Consider the following 23,872-nt stretch of genomic DNA (forward strand, 5'->3'; position numbering starts at 1 on the left):
TGAAATAAAAGACTTTCTAAAATAACTCCACCTTTCAGTGAGGGCTGAGCTCGCCTCCTGACATTTGCAAATCCTGATATTTGATGGAACATTCCCCAAGTTCCCCCACTTGGGTAAAACCAGCCACTCCAGTTGCTACTTGCCTGCCTTTCATGCTTTGCTCTGGTTTTCATTTGCTGCCAAGAATTTGTTTCACCTGGGCTGGAAAAACACTGGCACAGCTCAGGCAGCTTATCTAAAAATCAGGGATCTTACAGTAAAATCAGGGTCTGGGCTGTCAGTTCCACTCCTGGGCAGAGAATTGGCAGCCAGAATTCCAGAGGCCTTGAAAAGGACTCGGTGTCTCCATGAAAACTTTTCCTTTTTAATGATGTGGCCCCAGATCTCAGCCTCATTCCCCTTCTGTCCCCTACAGGATACCTCTCATGGATTCTCCTCTTTTTTGGGGGTTGTGCTGCAGGAATCAATGCCCAGGCCAAGTAAAATAAAAAGAAATAAACAAAAAAACCAAAACCACCTTTCTCAGGAAACAGCTGGTTTTGCCCTGCTGAGCAATAACTGCCCTGGTGCTTCTCACTTGCAGTGTAAAACAACCAAAACTATGATGAGCTCTCCAGATCTTCATTCTTTAGTGCAATTAAGGAAGTGGGCAGATGTTCAAATATTTGGAATGCCCATTGTTCATGAGACAGAGGTGTCCTGTGCATGGCAGGGGGCTGGAAGCAGGTAAGATTAAAGTCCCCTCCATGATTCCATGGGTTCCACAGGCACTAATCCAGACCAAACCCAGTTCCTACAGCCCAGGAGAGATGGGGAGAGCCTGGATCTCCCCAGTTTGGCCCTAAGGCTGGGCGAACAATGTGATTTAACACCTCTTTAGGTGTTACAGAGCATCCCCATGACGGGCCTTGTGCCAGCACAGCCCACACACCTGCAGGATCCAGCCAGCCCGGTTCAGGTCCTTCAGGAGCCGGGAGGTTCTGAGCTGCTCCCCATGGCCCCAGGTCGAGGTGCTTGAACTCCAAGCCCTGCCTGGAGCAGTGGCTGCCAGCCTGGAGTGGGGCTCTGTGTCACCAAGTGCCGAGGCAGGGAACATCGAGTCTCCTGCGGTCCTGTGGCCACTTCCCAGATTCCTGGAGTGCTTCTCGAGTAACCTCCTTGTTTTCTTAGCTATTAATGAGTGACTTTTAACAGCCTTGGAGCAGCCTGGGCTGGTGGAAGGGGTTGGAATGAGATGGGTATGAAGGCCCTTCCAAGCCAAACCATTCTGTGACTCTGCAGAATCAGAGAATATCGTGAGCTGGAAGGGACCCACTGGGATCGCTGATCCAGCCCTGCACAGACACCCCAAAATCCCACCCCGGGCATCCCTGGCGGCGCTGTCCAAACGCTGCTGGAGCTCTGGCAGCCCCGGGGCCGTGCCCATCCCCTGGGCAGCCTGGGCAGTGCCAGCACCTCTGGGGAAGAACCGTTCCCTAAAATCCAACTTTCTCTGCTCCCCAAGCTGATCTCCCCGCTCTGACTGGCACTGAAACCCCTCGGTCACGGTGACAGCGGGGCCATTTCCAGAACCTTTCGAGCAGCAATAAGGACAGCAGGACCCAGCTCGGTCCCGGGCGCTTCCCCCGGCTCTGGCTCCGGGGCGGGGCCGTGCGGGGCAGGGAGAGCCGCCTGCTTCTCTTCCTCCTCCTCCTCTTCTTCCTCCCCCTCCTCCGCCGCCGCTTTCCCCTCCCGCTCCTGCGCTCGGCAGGAAGTTGGGCAGTGCCGGGGACTTTTGGGAGCGAGTTTGGGGTGGAGTTTGGGAGCCGGGAGCGGAGCATGGCCGGGCTGCCCGGTACGCCCGGCCCGCGCCTCCAGCGCGGGGCTGCGGCGGGCGAGCTGCGGCGCTGAGCCAAGCCCCCGAGCCCTTCGGGACCCCCGGGAGCCCCGAACCCGCCGGCATGGCCCGCTGGATCCCCACCAAGCGCGAGAAGTACGGGGTCGGTGAGTGAGTGCCAGCCGGGATGCCCCGGACCTGTGCGCCCCTTCCCATCCCTTCCCCAGCCTTTCCCAAGCCTTCTCTCCTTTCTGTACCTTCTCTCCCGCTCCATCCCATCCTTTCTCTTCCATCCCGTCCCGTTGCCTCCTTTTCCTTCCTTTCCTTCTCCTTACATCCCTTCCCTTCCCGGAGCCTTCCCCGCGCTCCCCGCACCGCTCGGGCGGTTCTGTCCCGGTGTGCGCATCCCTTTTTGGCTTCTCCCCCATTCCCGGCCTGGGCTGTGTCCCTCGCAAGTCCGGCAGTGCTCCCTGAACCCATCGGGGTGCACGGAGCTGTGTGTGGCTTTCAGGAATCACTCAAAGTTCAGGGCTGACTTGTAGCAGGGTCAAAAGTGCCCGTGTCAAAAGTGAAACTGGATCCTTACAACCCAAACCATTTTGTGATTCTGTGATTGACACCTTGTGCCTCCTGCCCTGTCCTCTGTTTGAAAGGATTTTGCTGAGTGCTTGCTCGCTTGTCTCTAATAGGAACAGAGCCCTGTGGTGTTGCTGATAAAATTCCGCTTTGCTTGAGGGTTTTAAACCCACAGTTTTGAGGTTCTTGGTGAGAACTGGGCAGGGAACAGTTGGCAGGAAGCCACTAATGACACAGAGAGCTTTTGATAATTTATTTTACTGAGAGTGATCTTTTGTGCCACTGGTGCTCAGCAGTGGACTGCTCAAAGTGAGAAAAAATTACTAATTTCGTGCTTGCGAAGTGTTCATCACCCCAGCTCCCATGGGGGTGTTCAGCCGGCGAGTTTGAAGGTGAAAAACCTCACCCTGCATGATTTTCACAGCGAATTCGAGCTGGGTGACCCTTCCTCTTCGAGGCAGCTTTGCAGGGAGGCAGCTCAGCTCCTGGCAGGAGACATTTTACACCGCACAGCCTTATCTGGTTTCTCCAGGTAACTGGCAGGGTGTGGAGCCCTGACACCCTGAACTTTGTTTCTTGCTGTTTATCCGTGGAAGCGTGTGCATGGCCTGCTGAGATCCGGGCATCCTTCATTCCCAAACTTTGGTGGGTAATGTGATAACCCATATCCTGCCGGGGTGATGGGCTGTGCTGTCCTGTTCTGAGCACACCTTTGAGCGAGGCTGTTCCCCAGCTCAGCATGGCCTTGGGCAGCAGATGAATCACAGGCACTCCCTGCCTTCCCTTTTATTTATTACCTTCCGGGGTGAGTTTTCCGTACCGGCTGCTCCTTGTGACAGCTTCTCTCCCTGGGCTGTGAGTAAGCAGGGCGGAGGGAAAAAATGCCTCTTCCTGCATGTTTCCACTCAAAAAGTGTGTGGTGGGACGCACACTGTGACTCCTGGGTGATCAGCTGGGTGAAAAAGGTGCTTTTTTCCCTCGAAGTGACATGGGAGCTGTCCTGCTGCAGCTCTGGGGTTTAATTTGCAGCCAGGACAGATAAGGTTGATCCACAGGCAGTGACAGAATTATTTAGGCACTGCCTGGCTTTGTCATGCAGTGTTTGACTCAGTTGCATTGTGATTTTGTCAGTTTGGTGTTTGCAGGCTCGATGAGTTTCTTATCTGCAAGTGCATCCCGTGCTGTGCTCGAGGACCCAGCCCCGACTGGTTTGGGGTTACCTGGGAGGGGTTGATGAGGACTGAAAAGGAGGTTTGAGCTTTTGGGCTGGGGATGTAGCAGAGGTGAAGTGGCTGCAAGGAGGGGAATGGGAGGGTTGTGTGGGACAGTGACAAATCCCAGCCAGGCGTGGAGTGCAAGGACACCACTTTTGTTCAGAAAGAAAAGATGAGATTGAGGAAGAATCTTACCAATCCATATAAACAACTCCAAAGGGTGCCAGGATGGTGCCAGACCCTTCCCAGTGATAAAACAAAACACAAGTTCCACCTCCCCATGAGGAGGAACTTTTGCCATAGAGGTGGCAGAGCCTTGGAACAGCTCTAGGGAGGGCCTGGAATGTCCTTCTCTGGTGACATCCCAAACCCACCTGGATGATTCCTGTGTCACCTACTCCAGCTGACCCTGCCTGGGCAGGGGCTTGGACTGGATGAACTCCAGAGGTCTTTTCCACCCCTAAATATTCTGGATTCTGCACAAGAATACCCAAATTGTAGCTGCTGGTGATCTCTGCTTTGGAAACTGCTGTAGAACTCCTCGGACTTATTTAAAACACGACCCTGGAAGTCAAGGCAATGAAGTGGGGAATTCCAGGAAGTCAGCGGTGTGATTCAGTGTCACTTGTCTGATTCCTGCCCTTGAGGAGGGTTTCTGTTCTGGGTTAGGTTTTACAGAGCCATGGATTGTGAGTTCAAATGAATTTGCTGGGTTTTAGTTCTGTCCTGAGCTGGTTGAAGCCAGGGAGCGCACCCGTCCCCGCAGATGGCAGAGGGCTGAGTTTGGAGTGGCGGCAGCAGGGAGGGCAAAGCTGGGAATTGCAGTGTTTTTAGGAAAGGGAACGTGAGAGACAAGCAGCTTGCAGCTCTTGCAGCTTCTCCCTCGCAGTGAATTCTTAACCAAGTGACAGATGGGATTTGGGGAGGGACAGGAGCTCGTGGGCAGCATCTCCTCCCTGAGCAACAGGGTTTGCTGGGCCTGACAGAGCCTCCTTGCCACAGATTGACCTCTGCTGTGGGAATGAAAGATCATCTTCTTGGGAAGCTGATTGGTTTTTGGGCCACACTGAATAAAATAGTCTATTCTGGTCATGTGTTTCTCTCGAAAAGGAGTTGTTACTTGGAGAAATCCTTTCACAAAGACTCTTTCCAGTCAAAAAACTCTGCTCTGAGGGAAAGAACACCTTCATGAACTCCCAAGATTTTAAACTTTTATTATCTATTTGTTTTATAGTTATTTACATTTGTTTAAAGTTACTAACTTAGAGCATAAGGAACCAATAATGTCCTTACTTTCTTTTTCTGCTGGCAGTAAACTGGATTTGCACTGCCTTTAACTCAAGTGCTACACCTGGGTTGTAAAAGCAATTCTGTCATTGCTCATCAGCTGCTCTTCACTTTGTGAAGGCTGTTAATGGAGTGAGAGAACCTGGAGTCTGTGGAATCCTAAATTAGTCTGTGATAAATCCGTTATAAACAAGCAGCCAGATCCCTTTTCCTGACTCCTTTCTGCTGGAGTGGCCGAGCACTGGGAGCTGCCCCAGCTCCGGAGTGGTCCAGAAGTGGCAGAGCTGGGTTTGTGGCCAGGGTGGTTTCCAGGTGTCTGCAGGGATGATGGATCAGGCTCACCAGGTTCTTGTGGCACCTCTTACTGTGAACCAACAGGATGTGAAGTGTTTGTTCATCCTTGTGCAGCTGAAAATGCACCAGTTGTTCAGTGAATACACAGTTCTGAACTTCCAGAATCAGGAATTATTAACTCAGGCTTGGTTGGAAGAGCTCTGAGATGTGAAAACCAGAATAATTTGCATTATGGTGAAGGTGGTGGCTTGCACCTGGATGCACTGGGAGGGCTGGGGGGGATTCCACTGCCCTGAGGGAACAGCTGGAGCTGTGCCAGGGGGTTTTAGGATTTTGGGAAAGGTTTTTCCCCCAGAGGATGCTGGCACTGCCCAGGCTCCCTAGGGAAGAGCCAGAGCTCCAGGAGCATTGGGACAGCGCTGCCAGGAATGTCCAGGGTGGGATTTTGGGGTGTCTGTGCAGGGCTGGCTCGATGATTCTGCTGGGTCCCTTCCAGCTCAGGCCATGCCATGATTCCCTGACCCTCATTTTTGGGACAGTGTGGCTGTTCCATGAAGTTTGTATAGTGGGACTGGTGAGGAGTCCTGGACAGGAGTACTGTCAGGTTTTGGTGGGTTCTCACACCCCTGGCACCTGTCCTGGCTGGCAGGACCAGAGCCTTGGGCTGCTTTATTTGAAAAGAAATGCTGAGATCTGTCCTTGGTCAGGTGGTGGCTCCGTCAGGGCTCAGGAATGGCAGCAATTCCTCAAACCCTGCCAGCCCCTGCGTGATTGATGGAGCAGGGAGGGAGCTGCAGGACCAGCTCTGCTCACTGGTGGTTTGGTTTGGCTCCCCAGACAAGATGAAGAGAATAAAGCAGGGATTGATTGAAGGCCTTCAGCAGAGACCCCTTGGGCAGCCAGAGCCTCGCAGAGGCTGCACCCCAGATGCACACTGGTCACCAGTTTTTCACACAAGTCTGGCCCATTGTCATATCAGGGGTTGATTCTCTAATTACAGCTTCAGGTAATGAAGTAATTCACCCTCAGTTTGCTTCCCCCCGATTCACTTTTGTTTATACTTCTAAGGCCTGAGGCAGAGGGTGTCCTTGGTTCTCAGGCCTGGAAGTATTGTTTTGTCTGCCCAAAATGTAAAGACAGCTTACTAACACTCTCTGTGGAGTTCACAGTTATGCACTAATGCAGTACAGGATCTGAAAAATATAAAATCTAAAACTTAAGGCATCACCTGGGGTGCTGGGCCACCAGCTGCTGGTGTCCTGTCCCCATGCCAGGCACCTGCAGGGCTCCCTCCCCAGACAGTCTGGGATCAAAGCCCTGTACAGTGCTGGAAGTTGTGCATCATGCCAAATTCGGGCAAAATCCATATTTGTCTCAACATGCTCCTTGCTTTTTCCATTCCTGTTCTGACTTGGAACTCACATCCACTGTTGTGCCTCTGGTTGCTTGCAGGGGCTCCAGAGGGATGGAAAAGCCAATCCCTCCATTCCTGCTGCAGAACTAACCACTTCCCGTGGATGCAAACACTCTGCTCATTTCTCCTGCTTTATTGTCATTTATGGGTAAAAGTTGCCTGATGGCAATGCCAACGAAATTCCCAGTGGGGAAAAGCAAAACCTTAGCATTGTTAGCAGCACTGAACTGAATCTTCCCAGCACATGACATTTTATTTCTGATTTAGTTTCCCAACTTTTATTGCTGTGTCTGCAGTTGATTTGATGTGAAATTTGGCCCTGCTGCTTCTTGCTTTCATAGTTCTTTCTATTTTTTTAAAATCCATATTAGCTAGGGCCTGTCTTCTCTTATTTTTGGTGATTTCCATTGCTTAAGTCATTCCCTGTGAAATTAATCCTGTGGACTTCAAAGCATTTCACTGCCATGAACAGGACTAGTAAATATTCCTTATCTCACTCTTACTTTGAAAAGAAGTATTTCCCTGAGTTTTGTGACTTGTGGGTGCTTCAGTTTGTGACTGACATCGTGTGGTATTCAGGAACTGTCCCACAGTTCATCTTTTTAACAATTAAATCCCCTTACAGAAGCTCTAAAGAGGCATCCAGAGCTGCTGGGTGCCTCTGGAGCTCGGGCTGAGCTCTGTTCTGCTGACTAAATCTGGTTTCAGGTGTCAAGAGATCGTAGGAACCAACTTCCCCCAGAGCTGGGTGTGGGGCCAGGGCTGAATTTCACACCAATTCTTGATTATTCTGGTGGTTCTTCCTCTGGCATAGGGACTGTGTTTGCCAGCACAACTGCTAATGGGAGTTACAGAGAGGAAAAGCAAAATAAACACTCATGAACTGAGGAAAAACTTAAATATATTGGTCAAGAAACAACGACTGTGTACTAAAGTGTAATATTCTTTCTCATAGTGTATAATCATCTTTATCATTCAGCTGCTGAAAAATGCACATCCCTTCTACCTGCAAACTTTAATCGAAAATCTGCATATTTTGCTCTTCAACTTGCACTTTATGTGACTGGTAGGACATTTCTCTCAACTCTTGCTTTTAAGGAAGAAAAGAGTCCTATTTCTGCCATGACATTAAAGACACGACCATGGCCAGGCTTAAAAAATGTCAGCCCAAAGCCATGAACACATTTCCCCCCTTGCTGCTGGAGCTCAGAGGATGTTTCAAGTCTATTTAGCTGCTGCTGCCTGAAATCCTGCAATGGATTTGGGTGCTTTTGCCAGCAAACCTGTGCTAATAAAACCAGCCCATAAACCCAAGTTCTTAAACAGCTTTTTGGGCTGGCAGTCTGTGGGTGCCTCCATAAAGTGATGATGTTGCGGAGTTTTAGCTGGAGAAGTTGCTAAAATGATAAAAATGTCTTTTTGGTGCAGTACAGGCTGTTCTTCCCAGGGAGATCTCCCTGGGATAGAGGGGGAAGCACCACTTAAAGGAGCAGTTCTGTGGCAGCCTCGTTCAGATGGTGCCTGGCACTTTGTCATAGAACACAGCCAGCAGTGCTTGTGCTGTGGGGAGGATTCTCTGCCCACTGACACTGAATTTTTAGGAGGTGTTGGTGCAATCCAAGTGCCCCTCGTCCTGGAGGGTGCTGAGTCTGAACCAAAAGTTCATTAAGGTGCAGTGGAGATAGATAATGATTCCTGCTTTTGGGAAGTCTTTAACTTTGATCCTTCATGGCAGTAAAACCATTTATGGTTTCAGCTCTAAAGTTCTGAGAGTGGCTCAGAATGTCATGGGCAAGTAGTGGCCAGTTGGTTCTGGAAAAGTTATTTTTAATTTTTGATTTTTTTCGCTTATTTCACATGATTCTTGCAGCACTTCCATTCTGCTCTGACAATGCCATGGGGGCTTCAGGTTTGATGTAAAGGAATAAAGCAGGGAAGGCTTCAGTGGTTAATTCTTCATCTCCCAGCAGCTCAGGCAGTTTAATTAAAACTTACTGCAAATTTTGGAGCAGTTTGTTCTTCACTTTTCTTGGCAACAAAGGGATTGATATTCTTGTTTGGCTTTTTGCTTTCAGTGTAAGACCCCCCCACCCCATTCCCAGCCAAGATTTCCTGCTCCTCATTTTAATCCTATTCCCCCATTTCTTGTTATCTGGGATAGGTGGCCTTGGAATTGGCATTTCTGTGGAAATGAGAACCAGTCTGTCTGTGCAGCTCTCTGCTGGGGTTTGTTCTGCAGAATGGGATCAGTGAGCCCCAGGCCATTCAGAAAAGGTAAATCTGCCCCGAAATCCACCTTGGGTGAGCAGAACTGGAGGTGCAGAATTGAAATCCCATGCTTCTGCATGTCAGAAATTCTCCTTGTGTTCCCCCAGCCAGCTCCAGAGAGCTCCAGCTTCCATAAAGGTGTTTCCCAGCAGAGTTAAAACTTCCTCAGCACTGAATCCCAAATTTCTCCAAATGAGCAGTGCTATGAGCTCTTCTCTCAATTTGAGGGAGAGCTGCTCCATCTCCTCCCGAGCCCCTGTCTAGGAGGGGAAAGGTGTTGGAGCCCTTGTTGCAAATTCCAGCTGTGACTGGGGTGGGTTCTGCTGGCAGCTGGCAAAGGGAGTCCCCCAGCTTCGGCCTGGTCCCAGTGGTGATTTCGGTGGTGATGCCAGCAAGGAACAGTGCTGGAGTTTGAGCTCAGGGTGAGATTCAGCCCACAGACACAGCTGGACCCTGTCCTCAAATGTTTCACTCCTGAAACCCCTCACCTCTGCCCCTTCCCTGTCCCTGGAACGTGCAAACAGCAGAGCTCAGGCTGGGAGCGCTCTCCACTCCGGGCAAGGGCATTTCCAAGTTTTCCTACTCGTGCTTTGATGTTTTGCCCAGTGAGAAGTGGGACAGTAATTTCAAGCCAGTGGCAAATTCAATTAATTCTTTTGAAAGTGCCACACGCTTTAAAGTTGGAAACGAGCTGAGCAGTCCAATTTATGGAGTGGTGGGGTCTTGCTTTTACAAATTTGCCTGAAAATTTCATTGGAAAAGTTATTTTTTTGTACTTAAAGTATGCAAGCACAAATTGCACTTCTAGCTTGGAGGTGAAAAAGTAATTACAGACAGACTTGGTAAAATCCAGTTGCAGTTGTGTGGGTGTTGTAAACAAGCACTGCATCTTCACAGGCCGTAAAAATGGGAATAAAATCAGAGGTTGCTTTTGTGGAATTGGATTTGGGAGCCCTAGTAGGGGTGTGCAGTTAGTAAATCAGAATTAGTGCCATAGTAGTGTAGGGAATAAAGCCCTTCTTGTGGCAGGCACAGCCCCAAGAGTGGCTTTGTGTTCTCCCAAGTCTCATAGTCCAAAGGAACAAAGGGAAACCATAATATTTGAGGTGTGTTGAATTGCACTGATGCCAGCAGGCTGGGCTCAGCAATAAAACAGTTTCTGCTCCCTAGAAAACCACTGCCAAAATGGTTTATTCTGTGGTCATGGTGGAACAATTTCATGGGGTCAGGGTGATTATTGTAAATGTCTTAATGTATTTTTGGGAGAATACTGATCCTTCAGTCTGGGTGTTGGTGCTGGGATCCCAAAGAGGCAGAACAAAACTGCAGGGCTTGGAGGAGCAATAACATCAGCACCTTTAACCCTGACAGGATCTCTGGCAGGGATCACTTCAGACTTGGAACACTCTGCAGCCTTAAAAAGTGTTGGATGCTTAGGCTGAGCTTCATTATTTATCTGCTCTTTTGGTGTTTGGACACTGCTAGGGAGGTGCTGCTCTCACTGGGGTGCACTGGGAGCGAAAGCTGGGCGTTCCCCTCAACCACAGCCTGAGGAATTGCAGGATCAGGGAATATCAGATGGGAGGAGACCTCAAGGATCATCTGGCCCAACCCTTCCTGGCAAAACCTTGGGGAGCGCCATAAACAGATGCATCAAACCTGGTAAAATTTACAGAAGTGTGAATGAAGAGAGGCCGGGCTGTTTTTCCAGCTGTGCCTCTGCAGAGGGGAACATTTCCTGGTGTTCCAAGGGGACTGGAATTGCAGGTCTGGGTGTTTTGGTTGGCTTTTTTTTTTTTCTGAGATCACAGCCTAGATCTAGTTGGGTGCTGTAAATTCAGGAGCAGGTTGGCTCCTCCACTGGCAGCACTGATTTATTTCTCCTCTGGCTCACAGCACTCCTTACTCCAGACAGGAGCTGAGACAGCTCATGTAGATTAATTCCTTATCTGAGCTTAAAACCCCCAGGGGCCCTTTGGAGTGAAAATAATAAAGGAAATGGAGAGGACAATGAAGAAAATGATAAAGCAGAAGGTTTGTGTGTGAGTGTTCCTTGGGTGGAAAATAAAACAGAGTGTCTATAAGGGTCAGAGCATGGGAGCAGCCAAAGTTTGGCTCCTTCCACCCTGAGCACACTCAGAGACAAAACAGTTTGTGCTGGGGTGAAATTAATGCTGGAGCCCAAATCTGGGTGTTTAGGGTGTATCTGTGTCCTGTGTACAGCTCGGATGCTCTGAGAAGAGAATATTCTTTATTTTTATGCAGATACTGTGGTGTAAACACTTTGCAACAAATGTTTGAGGGGAAGGTGACTAACAGGGATCCTGCAGACATGAAAATATGGATATTATCTCTTTTTTTCATAACAGTGACTGAATGCCCATATTTCCCAGTGTTAAACCATGAATTACTTTTTTTTTTTCTTCTTCTGAAGCAGAAGAAGTAGTCTGACATCTAAATCTTAATTATGCCATTCTCAGTTTGTCAGACACAAATTCCTGGGAAGTTACCAGAATGTTTTTGCTCCAAACATCAAAAAGACTTTGTTCTTCTGAAGAATTAATTCCTTGGGCAGTTCCTTGTTTTTTAAATAAAGCCACTGTCTTTTTGGCTGGATCTTGGCACCGGGGACCATCCCAGGCTCCTCCAAGCAGGGCTGACCTGCAGAAAGGCCATTCCTGAGTCCGGCAGCCAAATCTCTCTGGTTCCATGCTGTGGGGCTGAGGGATGGAATGAGTTTGGTTCCTGCAGAGCCCTGAAAGGGATTCTTTGTTCTGGGGAGCAGCCTCAGTTCTTGGATGGGAGGGCAGTGGGAGCAGGACGTGGCATTTAGAGGGGTTGTGGTGGGTGGGGCAGGGGGGGTCCAGAGCCAGCTCAGAGATAATGGATCTTGCAGGGACTCTGTTTCCCAGTCCAGTAATCCACATTTCATGTGCACTCACGGAGGGAAAGATTCCATTTCCTTTTGATTTGAATTACACAGAATTTGTGTGGGACAGTTCCTGCTTCATTCTCTTTTCATTTTGAGGTGTTTTAGCTCAGTGTGGCCTTTAGGGCTAGTCTTGAAAAGGAGTTAATCTATGGGGAAAATGAGTCTAGGAATTAACAGAAAAGTGGAATCATGGAATGGTTGGGTTGGAAGAGATTTAACAGCTCATCCCACCCCTGCCATGGCCTATCCCAGGCTCCTCCATCCTGGCCTTGGACACTTCCAAGGACAGGGCAACCACAAATTCTCTGAGAATTCCAGACCACCCTCACAGGGAGGAATTCCTTCCCAATATCCCATCTAAGCCTCCTCCCTGCCGGTTGGAAGCCATTCCCCCTGAAAATTCCGTCTGTCCCTGGTTGCACTAACTCCCAACTCAGGCTCTGTAAGGGGCCCACGCACCTCTTGCAAACTGAGGCTGCACTCTTGCCCAGAGCAGAGCTTTGCTTTAAAGTGCATCTAAAAGTTTTACTTGTGGCCTTTAAAATGCATTTTGGGGTATTTTGCTGGTGCTAGAGCTGCAGTCCTTGTGTTGTGCCCCAGGCATGACGCTGAGGCCTTGCCGTGCGCGGGTGCCGCTGGCGGCATTCCGTGGCTTGGGAGTGTGTCCTGGGGCTCGGGAATGTGTCCTGGGGCTGGCCTGGTGTCCCGAGGCAGTGACAGTGCCACACCTGCCCCCTCTGAGCCCTGGAGAGCCCAGGCTCTGCCAGCTGGCCTTTGTCACCCATGCAGTCTCTGCTTGTGGGGTGGCTTTGGGGCAGAGCATCCCCGAAGGTTGTACCTCAGAGTTCCTCCTCCAGCTCCTCTGAGCAATCACCCTCTGCCCTGGAGCACGAAAATTGCTGCTTATCTTCACCTTCTGGCCCTGGCTGTGCCATAAAATCGGCTGCTTCTGGAATTATCTGCTGCCCTTTCCAATCCTGATGGATTCCATAGGCTGGGTGCGCTTGGAAAACACATTCCTCACCTTTTAACTGAACTGGAGCACTAAACCAAACGCAACGAGACATTGCCTCCAGTTGTGCTTGAAGAAATGATCATTAAACAAACCCAGGCTCGTGTTTTCCACCTCCACCTCTTTATTTGGGTTAAATTTCCTCAATTTCAGCGCTGCTTTTCATCTGGGCTGATAAAAGGAGCAGGATCAACACTCTGAAGTGAATTTCAAAGGACAAAATCACAGCTGAAGTTTAGCTTGGAGCAAAAAGACTTAACTTCAGATATTGCTGCAAATTTGAATACAAAAGTCTCTGTATTATTTTTCCTTCTTCCTTTCTTGCTGCTCTGTCAGGATTTAAGTGAAGGGGTTTTATTTTTCCATGCCATGCCCATGTTTGTGATGTGAAGCTTCCTTTTCCTTTCAAGTCCAAGAGGGGTCACGGAGGGGGCTCAGCAGCACAAATCCCTGCAGATGGGATGGGATGGGGACAGCTCTGACTTCCAGCAGCAGGAAACATCACTTGCAACCAGCAAAGCTCCCAGGGAAAATATGCCAGTAATTTGTCTTTTATAATCTTGTACATAACCGTGAGGGAGGAGGTTTCAGACAGTGACCCTCTATTCTGGCTTAGTTCAGTCTGGCAAGGCAAGGAAGGATAAAATTGACTTTTGTTGTTGTTTTTTGTGGGGTTTTTTTTCATGTGGGAGTTCATCCAGGTTGTAAATGCTGAGTGTTGGGATGTGAAACCTGCCTGGTGGAGCAGGGAAGCGAAAGGGAAGGGGAGTGCAGGGTTTGGTTCTGTCTTGTGGCTGCTGTGACCTTTAGGAAGGGGAACGGAACGGCTGCGTCCTCCTGGTGCTCATTGGGCTGAATTAACTCTGTGTTCCCAGCAGAAAGGCTGGGCCTGTGTCCACCCACCTTTCCCTGGGCAGCAATTTATGGGAAAAATGCAGCCTGGTATTCGTATAATGAGTGATTGTCCCAGAAAAATGCGGGGCTTGTGGGAGTTGTGTGTGGGAATCCCTGGGTGTGAGAGCCCTGCTGCACCTCAGGGACCTGGCCAGAGGGGAGCTCGGGGATGCTCCAGGGCTGGAGCCCCTCTGGATTCTGAGGGAGCTGGAAGTGTTCACCTGGAGAAGGGAAAGCTTCAGGGAGAGCTCCTTGCAGGGCCTGAAGGGGCTCCAGGAGAGCTGGAGAGGGGCTTGGGGACAAGGGATGGAGGGACAGGACACAGGGAATGGCTCCCACTGTCAGATGGGATATTGGGAAGGAATTCCTGGCTGGGACGGAATTCCCAGAGCAGCTGTGGCTGCCCCTGCATCCCTGGAAGTGTCCAAGGCCAAGGTGGAATAATCTGGGCCAGTGGGAGGTATCCCTGGGCATGGCAGGGGTGGCACTGATGGGATTAAATCCCCTCCTAACCCAGACCATTCCACACTTCACCTTCAGTTTTGGCCACGAACATTATCCAGATGTTTCTGTTAGAATGTTAATGGAATTTTTATTTCTGGGCTGGCTCTGGGGTCTTTCAGGTGTCTGAGCCGCACACCCAGCTCACCAGCCAGCTTTACAATCCTGATTTACAGCCCCTTTGTGGGGATGGAGAGGAAAGTGGGTGTGGAAACAGCTTTTAGGAGCAGAAATCCAGTGAAATTCCTGTAATCCTGTGGAAATCATGGATTTAGTGCGTCTGTGTGTATGTGGCACGAAGCAAATGGAGCTTCCCTGGGAGCAAACCTTGCCCTGCAGCACAGGAAGATGTCCCTGCTTGGGATCAGGGATCCTGTGGGGATTCACATCCTCGGCCTGGGATATTTATAGCTTCAGTATTTGGAGAGAATTTCCGGTGGTGAAACCCTCAGGCTGTGCTGGAGCCCAGCCAGGAGGCAGAGCACCTCATCCCAACAGGAATGGGGGGGCATTTCATGGGAATTTCCTGGCAGAAGATCTCCAATTTTTATTGATTTTTATTTCCAGTGCAGAGCTCCTCAAACACCAACTTTGGGTAGTTTCAAGAATTCCCCTCTGAAAAATGATTTTTTTTGTTTTCTTAGAAACAAATGTGGTTATTCACCAGTGGATTTTCTCAGGGATACATAAATATGGGAATTTTGTGTCTGGGAAGATTTAATTGCTGTATTTAGGATGTGATCAGTCCTTAAATCAGTATTTTAAATAAATCAGGTGGTCTGGCCTTGGTCTGCTGTGACTTTGCTGATGAATTCCTTTAACCACAGCAAAGCATTTCACTGATTTGATGTCTTTTTACTTGGTTTGAAAGCAAATTCAATTTAAACTTTCTCATCTGCTCCCAGGGCAGGCTCTGCTCTGTCCAGTGAAGCTCCAGCAAGTCCCAGGGAAAAGACACTTCAGGAGTGTGGGCTCCTGCACTTAATCCTATTCCCCCTGGAAATCCCATAAGCATTCAGCTTAACTTTGCCTTTGGGAGGGATTAAATTTGTACAGAATCCCTAAGTTTTGGTGCTAAAATTGGTTCTTGGCTGGGCAGAGCCTTTAGCAGGAAATAAGTATGATTTGGTTTGGATATGGCTGTGGATTAGTCTGGAATAGGGGTGGTTTTTATTATCCCATTTCTGATGTTGTCTGATGCTGGAGTTACTCCTGCAAAAGACTAAAAAAATGCCAATTATGGAACCTCTATCCTCTGTGGGCAGGTTTTTGCCCAAGTGGGAATGTGCAGCTCCTCCAGAAGGTGTCACAGGCCTGTCTGGAAGGTAAAACCCCACTTTGTCATCTGTTAATAATATTTCTTCATAATAAAATCTGGAAATTGATACATGATGGCCTTTCCCAGTGAATTCCATACCCAGGGTGACTTAATGGCTTTATTCCTTTTTCCTAAATCCTCCCTGCCTTTGGAGAGCCCATTCCCAAGCCTGATCCCCTCATGGCTCTGTTTTTTCCCTTTCTCTCCCCGTTTTTCAGCCATCTACAACTACGAGGCCGCGCAGGACGTGGAGCTGTCCCTGCAGGTGGGGGACACTGTTCACATCCTGGAGATGTACGAAGGTAGGTGCAGCTCACAGGAGGGTTCAAAGGGAAATAGGAACAAATCAAGATTGTTATTTTCAAATTTTAGGTCGGTATTTTCAACTTCTGTTACACCCCAAAGCACAAATCTGGTGTGTAGTGGTTGCTGTAGCCCCTTAACTTTTAAAATAGTGTTGAAAATGCAGAAGTGCAGAGGATTTCTCATCTCTGTGCTGTTCCAGGCAGTGTTTATCAAGGTAAGGTTTCACCAATAATCTCAAGGCAGCACTGAAGGAGAAAGAAATGTTTAATTCTGGCTGTTTGCTGCTGTTTTCACCCCACACCTCTTTGCTTTGGCTCCTCTTTGGTCCAGGCCAGGCCTCTGTGATCATGGGATGAGCTGATCCTGCTGGAAAATAAGAATAATAATTTTAAAAAAAACCCCTAGCTTTTAACCTGAATTACTTTTTGATCTGAGTGGATGACGAAAAAGCAGAGGGAAGGGCCGATTAGTTCATAATTTATGTTGTTTTGAGTTGTAATATCACAAAAAATCTTAAATCTTATCTTAAAATGCTCCAGTTATGGAGCTTCCATGCCCTTTTTAGGCTGTTTATCCCAGTCCTTCACTGGGCCATTTTTCATAATACCTTAATGCAAACCACAAAGAAAACAAAATTCTTATTTTAAAGATCAAAATGGCACTTGAGTGTTTCAGACCTCCCTATCAAATTTGACTCTTTGACAAAGATTTCAATATTAAGACTGAAACAGAGCCATTTAATCACTTTAAGGAATGCTCAGGTCACTGCTTCCCTCTCCAAAACTTAAAGGTAAAATACAAATCAAATTACTTTCACAAGCAGCATCAATTTGAAGGAAGATTCCATGCCCAGAATTAGGGAGCTGCTCCTTTAGCAATTTGTTCTTGGCCCATTGTTCCCTTTCCATCCTCTGGATTGGGAGCAGCTCCCAATCCTGGAAATCTTATCCTGTTTTTATCCCACTGTGGTGGGGAGAGAGGGGGTAAAGGGAAATATTTCTGTGGAAATCACTGATTTATGACCTGGTTCTGCAAAAAGACACAGGGAAGAGGGAGGAAAACTCCCTCGGGAAGAGGAGGCATCTTGTACTTCCCAAAATGTGGGGAGGATTTACTTCTTTCTCCCCATTTTTAATTTTTTTTTTAATATTGTTTATCCCCTATTTCTTGTAATCAGCTCGACAGAGAGAGGAATAGGGAATGAGTACATAAATGACATCCTTCTTTTTTTATTATTATTTTTATTTTTGGCCTGAAATCTCCCAGTTTGGAGCTTTGTCAGGAGAAGATTGCCTGTGAATAGTTTGGGTGAATGTTTTCATGTGTGAAGAGGAAAATGATTGTTCTCTTTCACTGAGCCGCCAGTGGGGAACAGAAATCTGTGGCTGAGGTACCTCAGAATTCCTGCAGGGCAACAAAAAATCCCTTTTCCCAGAAAGAGCAGCCAGGAATCAAGCCAAACGGTTGTGAGTGCACAGAAGATGCAGAGATGGTGATTCTACTGTGGGTCTGGTCTAATTTCCCATCAATTCGCCTCAAACTCTCCCAATTCTGATATTCTGCCTGCCTGGGAGGAGCTTCTCGTGTCTTCCTAAATCTCTTTTTTGGGATATCAGCTCTCAGCTGTGTTCCCAGCTCTCTGTGGGTCTGTTTTTGAGGATAAATGTTCTCACAACAGGCCTTTTCTGCTCCTTCTCATGCTAATGCTGCCTGCTGATAAAAACGGGTTTTGTTCCTCTAATCACTGCTCTTATCTGGACACACAAGCCTCGACTTAGGAAGAGTTTCCATGGAACCAGGGCGGGGGCTCTGTGGGAGGATAGGCTGGAGATGCCCTGTGGAGTCATTTTTGGGGTTGGGAGATTCCCCATGAAGTAATTTTTGGTGGAGGGGGTTGGGATATGCCCTGTGAAATAATTTTTTGGGGGTTGGGACAAACCTCATTTTTTGAGGGTTGAGAAATCCCCTATAAAATAATTGGGGTTGGGAAAAGGAAGCCATGGGAAGGTGTTTTTTGGGGCTGGGAGATGCCCCGTGGCGTCATTTTTGGGTCACCTTACCTTACCATAGCAAAGGGCTTTCCTTAGGCTGTCAGTGACATTCCTTAGGGAACTCAGGGGAGTTTTGGGGTTGTCCAGAGGCTCTCCTGTAGAGGTAGCAGCCCCAGGAACATCTCGCTGTCATTGCCCAGCTCAGGATGCTCAGGGGCTCACCCCATGAGTTCCCACAGCGTCCCCAGGGCTGTTGCTTCCCGGAGATCCAGAACATTCCTGCTTTTCCCGCTGTTTCCAGGCAGCAGCAGCGGGTTCCTCAGCCAGGTGTCACACATGGAAGCTCTTTGTGCTCTGGGATTTTGGCTCTGCAGGGATCCCAGGACTTGTGCTGGGATTTGCTGTAAATGTTATCTGCTCCCAGGGCTGGAGGCACGAGCCTCGTGGAGCTGAGCTGCTGCAGGGCAGGCAGAGGCAATAAAGATAATTTTGGGCAGGCAGAGGCAATAAAGGGAATTTTGGGTGTGCTTTGGGGCAGCTCTGGGCTGCACAAACCTCTCCTGAGGTGGCTCCCCAAACCCTCGGGAAGTCAGTGCAGTCAGGTGTTGCTCCTGCACTTCCTTGCAGTGCCAGGAAACTTCTTTAAATCCCAAAATCCCTGCTTGGTTGTGCTGCTGCTGCTGACCAGAGGCCTCTTGCAGAGGCTGGAATCACAAAATATCCTGGAAGGGACCCAGAGGGATCAGCCAGTGCAACCCCTGGCCCTGCACAGACCCCCCAAAATCCCACCCAGGTTGGGGGCGAGGCTCTGAGCATGCTTTGCCTCTTGTTTTTCCAAGCCCCAGTTGGGCTGGTGCAGTTGGGGTGGACATGAGCGTGCCTGAGAAGATTCCGAGGCGATTTCACCTGGGGTCACACCTGGGATCACACACAGGATGATTGATTAATTTTTCTGACCTGCAGCTCCCCTGTGCCAGGGATTCATCAGAGGGTGACACCACTGGAAATTCAGCTCCATCTTGGACAGAGGACATAGGGAAGGAGATCAAAGGGAAGCCACAGGCTGAGCAGTGTGAGCTGAAGGTTCCACTATTCCCAGTACGAGCTGATGTCCATAGAGTCATGGAATGGTTTGGATTGGAAGGGACATTAAAATTGTCCTGTCCCACCCCTGCCATGGGCACGGACACCCTTCCACTACCCAGGTTGCTCCAACCTGGCCTTGGACAGTTCCAGGGATGGGAACCCAGGGATGCTTCCCTGTGCCAGGAACAATCTGTGTAGGACACCTGAGAGCTCTCACATCTCTTTTCTTAGATCCATTTCCCTTTTAAACAAATACAGCCAAAGCCTCTGCAGGGCCCAGGGCTGTCAGTTCAGGTCCAACACTTCATAGCAGGGTTTTATTTTCCCCTCCTCTCTCTGCCTGCAGAAGGGCACGAGCGTTTTGTACAAAGATTTCTCCTTCCCCTGATAAGAAGAGCACAGTGTGTGCTCCTCCCGCCTGCTGGGATTCGGCACTCTGCATGTGCTGCAGAATCCAAGGAAAAGAGGGAAACTTGCTGCCTCCAGAACTTTGGAGGCTGCTCCAGTGCAGGGAGTCTGTCCTTGAGCAGGGAGCTGGGAGGACACTTTGAATTTGAGGGGAATCTCTCCTAATCTGCAGGATTTATCATTATTCTTGTTAATTGTGGTGTTTCAGGGCAGCTGTGGGAAAAGCCAGGCTGGGAGTGGATGGAGTGTGTGCTCATATACCTTGACCCCTGGCAGGTTCTGCTCCTGCTGGAAAGAAGTTTACCTTGAATTTGTTCCTGTTTTCAGTCCCCCCTGTGGAAGGTGAAGCAATGCCCAGAGTGCTGTGGGACAGGACAGGGTCCTGCAGGAGGAGGAACAGCAACCCTGTGGTCCTGCACATGACCTGGCCTTGCATCACCAGGGAGAACTTCATCATCTCTGGAGTATTGTCCTTAGATTTTTCTCTTCCATACTGCACAAAATCCACTTAATGAAGGGTAAAATTGAGGACCTGATCCATTAAAAAACCCCAACAAAGCAGCAACCCCAAACATCTAGCCATTTATTTGCAAGTTTGCTTAGTTTTTTGTTTTCCCTGAGATTTCACTTTGAGTGTTGGAGCAGCTAAAATTTTCCATGTCATCATCAACTGCAAAACCTTTCTCCATTTTTAGCCCATCTCTGCTTGGGGAAAACACTCAAGCACTTAAACAGTCTCTCATTCCTCTGAAGATTTAAGCAGATTTTGGTGTTTTTTTAAGGAGAAATCATGTCATTGATTGACCACTGCCCAAAGATTGATGTTGCTGTTAAAGTGATGGATAAAGTTGTTGAAAGCGGGAACAGAATTCCGACAGAAGTTGCACGAGGTGCTTGCAGAAACAGTTTTGCACAATCAGGCCGAACATGTTTTTATGCAACGATTGCAAAATATTTTACAGGAATGGGGGGAAGGCCAAGGGGCCCTTTGAAACAGGAGGAAGTTGTGCTGTCGAAGAGCTGAATGTGGGATCGAAATCCCTCCTAAATTCCATGAACTCTGTCTCCCACCCTGAGTAATTTTTGCTTTCCCCTTCAATTAATGACAACTTAGATAGAAATAGAACCTAAATCTTCTCATCCCTAATCCAGGACCTCATCCATGGCTCCATGAGCAATGGATAATCTTGTTTTCCTCCTGTAGAAAAAAACAGAGTTTCTTCTTTTCTCCAAACTTATTGCTGTAATTTTGGAGTTTTTGAGGTGGAGGTACCTCCCCATTGCTGGAGGAAGGGCATAAAACTACACTTCAGAAAATAAATGAGTGGAAATACAACCACATGCACATAAAAATCCTCAATAAAATGCAAATGAAACCATTCTAAGCTCTAATTTATGGTTACGGAGTGCCAGATCCATGGTTCTTTATGGAACTTTCTTTGATAAATATAGGAATATGGGGGGGAGCAACAATAAAAACACCAAAAAAAATTTGAAAACAAACCCAAAGAAACCAGCCTCCTCTCTCCTTTGCCTGATTATTCCCTTAAACCCCTTTGCCTTCTTGATGCTGCCACTCAGCTGGACATAATCGCCTTGGATGGGCTTTAATGTCCCTCCCAAGCCAGCCCATTCCATGGAAATCCTGGTTAAACCCCAGCTGCTGAAGCGAGGAGAAATGTTCCCTCAGAGACTTTTGTTCCTGAGGCCTGGGCAGCACAATTATTGCTTCTATCTCCCAATTTTGAGGTCTTACCAAGGTAAGATGGATAAAACAGGATTTGTACCAGCATAGGGAACTCAGCTTCTACAAACAGAGGTGTCTTCCCAAGGGTGGATCCCAAATGAGGAGATCAATAAATTGGTGTTGTAGGAAGGTGGTGAGGATTACAATTTGTATTTAATTGCTGTGAGCAGGAAATAATTAAATGTAAATATCTGTGTTTGCTTTGCCAGGCTGGTACCGAGGATACACACTCCGAAATAAATCCAAGAAGGTATGACCTCACTTTGGGGTGACTCCCATTTTAATTTCACACCTTGCCAGACCCTGTCTGGTGCTGAAAACTCCTGTTTTTCTTATATTAACATCAGACAGGACTCCTGGCCACAGTGTCCTGTCCTCAGTGACAGAAATCAGTGACCTGGAGCGGAAAGTCCAGAGTTGTGTGTTGGGTATTCCTCCACTGGAAGTGTGGGGAATGCAGTTGGAACTTCCCAAATTACCTGTTCCCATCTCCATACACGACTTTATTGCTTTATTGTGATGCTCTGGGAGCTGTGCACATCCAGCATGATTCTGTTCAATGGGAATATCAGTGTTTTGACTGGAAAATATTCCAGAAAGTACACATCCCTGGCCTTCAGCCAAGCTGTTGGAGCTTGGGCTGGAAGCTGCCTGGAAATCTGGGTTCCCCCAGGAATGTTGGCTCTTCTCATGTGGTAACATCCCCCACAGCCTCTGGTTCTAGGGGTAAAGAGGGGAGAAAAGGAAACAGAAAAGGGTTACAGCATTTCCTGAAGGTTTCTCTGTAACAACAAAAATTTGGACATTTCTGTAGATGCTGGTGGTGGGAGTTTTTCTAGGGAGCACTGGGTAAGCCTGACAGAGGACTCCAGGAATATTTCATGGCAGTGACTGATAATTTTCAGGAATTTCCAGCATTTCCTGCAGGAAGATGAGGGTCATTGGAGTAAAACAAGGAATCAGCTTCTCTTGAGTTGCCAATACGGAACCTGCTGCTCCTCCCTGTGCTTTTTTTTCTCTCATGCTGGGACATTTCTTACTCCTTTCCCCTGCTTTTTGTTAAATAATCTTCTTGTAATTTCCTATCCCACAGTAGAATTGATTTATTTCATTTCTCTCTATATTTTTAGGGCATTTTCCCAGAAACCTACATCCATTTAAAAGAGGCCATCGTGAAGGACCGGGGGTAGGTTGGCATTTCTTTGGCAGCGAAACCCAGGGAATTTCATTCCATTTAAACCCAAAAATAACCAATTTAAGCAGCTGCAGTTGTCACAGACCCAGGCTGTACCTCCTGTGCTGGACTAGCACTGCATAATTGCACTTTCAGAGCACTGACAAAGTGGGGAGCAGGGGCAGCAGGAGATGATTTGCAGAATTAAGGGAGCTCTGCTGCACAGGTCAGTAGTGGGTTAGGGTCAGGAGGGTCAGTGCAGCTCCTCTGGGGACTCCTGCAAGTCGTAACAGATTCCTGCTGGCAGCCACGGGCCCAGCAGGAGCGTGGATTCCTTCCTGTCTTGGGAAACACTGAAGGAAATGACTCCTTGTTGGATTCCTCGTGCTGGGTCTGTGCTTGTTAAGTGAGAACAAAACAGTGGCTGCAAAGGAAGGAACTTTATAAAACACTTTTTTAAAAAAACTCTTATTTTCAAGTTACCATTGCAAGCAGGGTTTCTTCCAAACTTAATTTCTGTCTCTTTATCCTGGGTTTGGAATGGATCCACTGGGAATAAGAGGAGTGAAAGGAGCTTGAAGCATTTTGCATTAAAAATGGATGCTGGATGTGGATGCGTGTGTTCAGAACAGCTCAAGGGTCTTGACATCATGTGCGAGGGAATTGTGTGAAAACCAACCCCTCTGAAACTTCCATTTATATGTTTATCAGAAAAGAGTGTTTTCCATTCAGTTTTAACCCTGAGTGTGAAACCTTTCTCTGATTTCCTCCATGCTCTCTCTGCAGGCAGCACGAAACAGTGATTCCCAGCGAGCTGCCGCTGGGCCAGGAGCTCACGTCCACGCTGCGGGAGTGGGCGGTGATCTGGCACAAGCTGTACGTGGTGAGTTCTCCTCAAGGGCTGGTGCCTGTGCCCCAGGAGCTGAGCTGGGCTCTGCAGGGTGCTCTGGTTGGTGCAGAATGGGGCTCCCATAGCTCCCAGAGCTGGGGTGACACTGCCCTGGAGCACAGCTCATGCTGTCACCGTGCCATGGCTGGCTGGCAGTCACAGCACCCCTGGGAAATCCAGGCCCCTTCTTCCTGCTTGTGTGAGGGCAGGAAAAGCCAGCTGGGCACAAAACTGTGGAGTTTGGACACAGCTTTGGGCAGGGGGGAGCTCTGCTGTGCTGGGAATGCTGCAGGAGTCCCATGGACTGGCTGAGCCCACCCAGAGCATCCCTGGCCCAAACAGGAAGCAGGCAAAGGGGAAGAATCGGGGATGTGCTGTGGGGTGAGATGGCACTTGTCAAAAACCACATCATGGAATGTCCTGAGCTGGGAGGGATCACTGATCCAACCCTGCACATACACCCCAAAATCCCAGCCTGGGCATCCCTGGAACTTTGGCAGCCTCCGTGCCCATTCCCTGGGGAGCCTGGGCAGTGCCAGCACCCACTGGGGGAAGAACCTTTCCCAAAATCCAACCTGAGCCTCTGTGCCACGGCTCCAGCCATCCCCCAGGTCCTGTCCCTGTCCCAGAGCAGGAGCTGCCCCCCAGAAGGGATTTCCTGGCTGCTCCCATGTTTGGAGCTCTCAGTAGGGTGGGGAAGGAGCTCTCATGCCCTAAATCCCTGAGCACAGGAATAGTCACCTCA

General features: G+C 48.7%; 1 protein-coding gene across 3 annotated transcripts in view; it reads left to right on the forward strand.

The window, feature by feature from the left end:
• Positions 1-1,645: 1,645 nt before the first annotated feature.
• Positions 1,646-23,872, forward strand: part of DOCK5 (dedicator of cytokinesis 5) — a 73,167-nt gene continuing 50,940 nt past the window's right edge. For all 3 annotated transcript variants that reach the window (XM_086865203.1, XM_086865204.1, XM_086865205.1), the window contains exons 1-5: positions 1,646-1,983; positions 15,745-15,828; positions 21,274-21,314; positions 22,195-22,250; positions 23,025-23,121. In XM_086865203.1, the coding sequence (XP_086721329.1) occupies positions 1,941-1,983; positions 15,745-15,828; positions 21,274-21,314; positions 22,195-22,250; positions 23,025-23,121 (321 nt within the window). In that variant the 5' untranslated portion in view covers positions 1,646-1,940. The remainder of the gene's footprint in view (positions 1,984-15,744; positions 15,829-21,273; positions 21,315-22,194; positions 22,251-23,024; positions 23,122-23,872) is intronic.

This window comes from Cyanistes caeruleus, chromosome 29 (assembly GCF_971803275.1).
Source record: "Cyanistes caeruleus chromosome 29, bCyaCae1.hap1.1, whole genome shotgun sequence".
Taxonomy (NCBI): Eukaryota; Metazoa; Chordata; class Aves; order Passeriformes; family Paridae; genus Cyanistes; species Cyanistes caeruleus.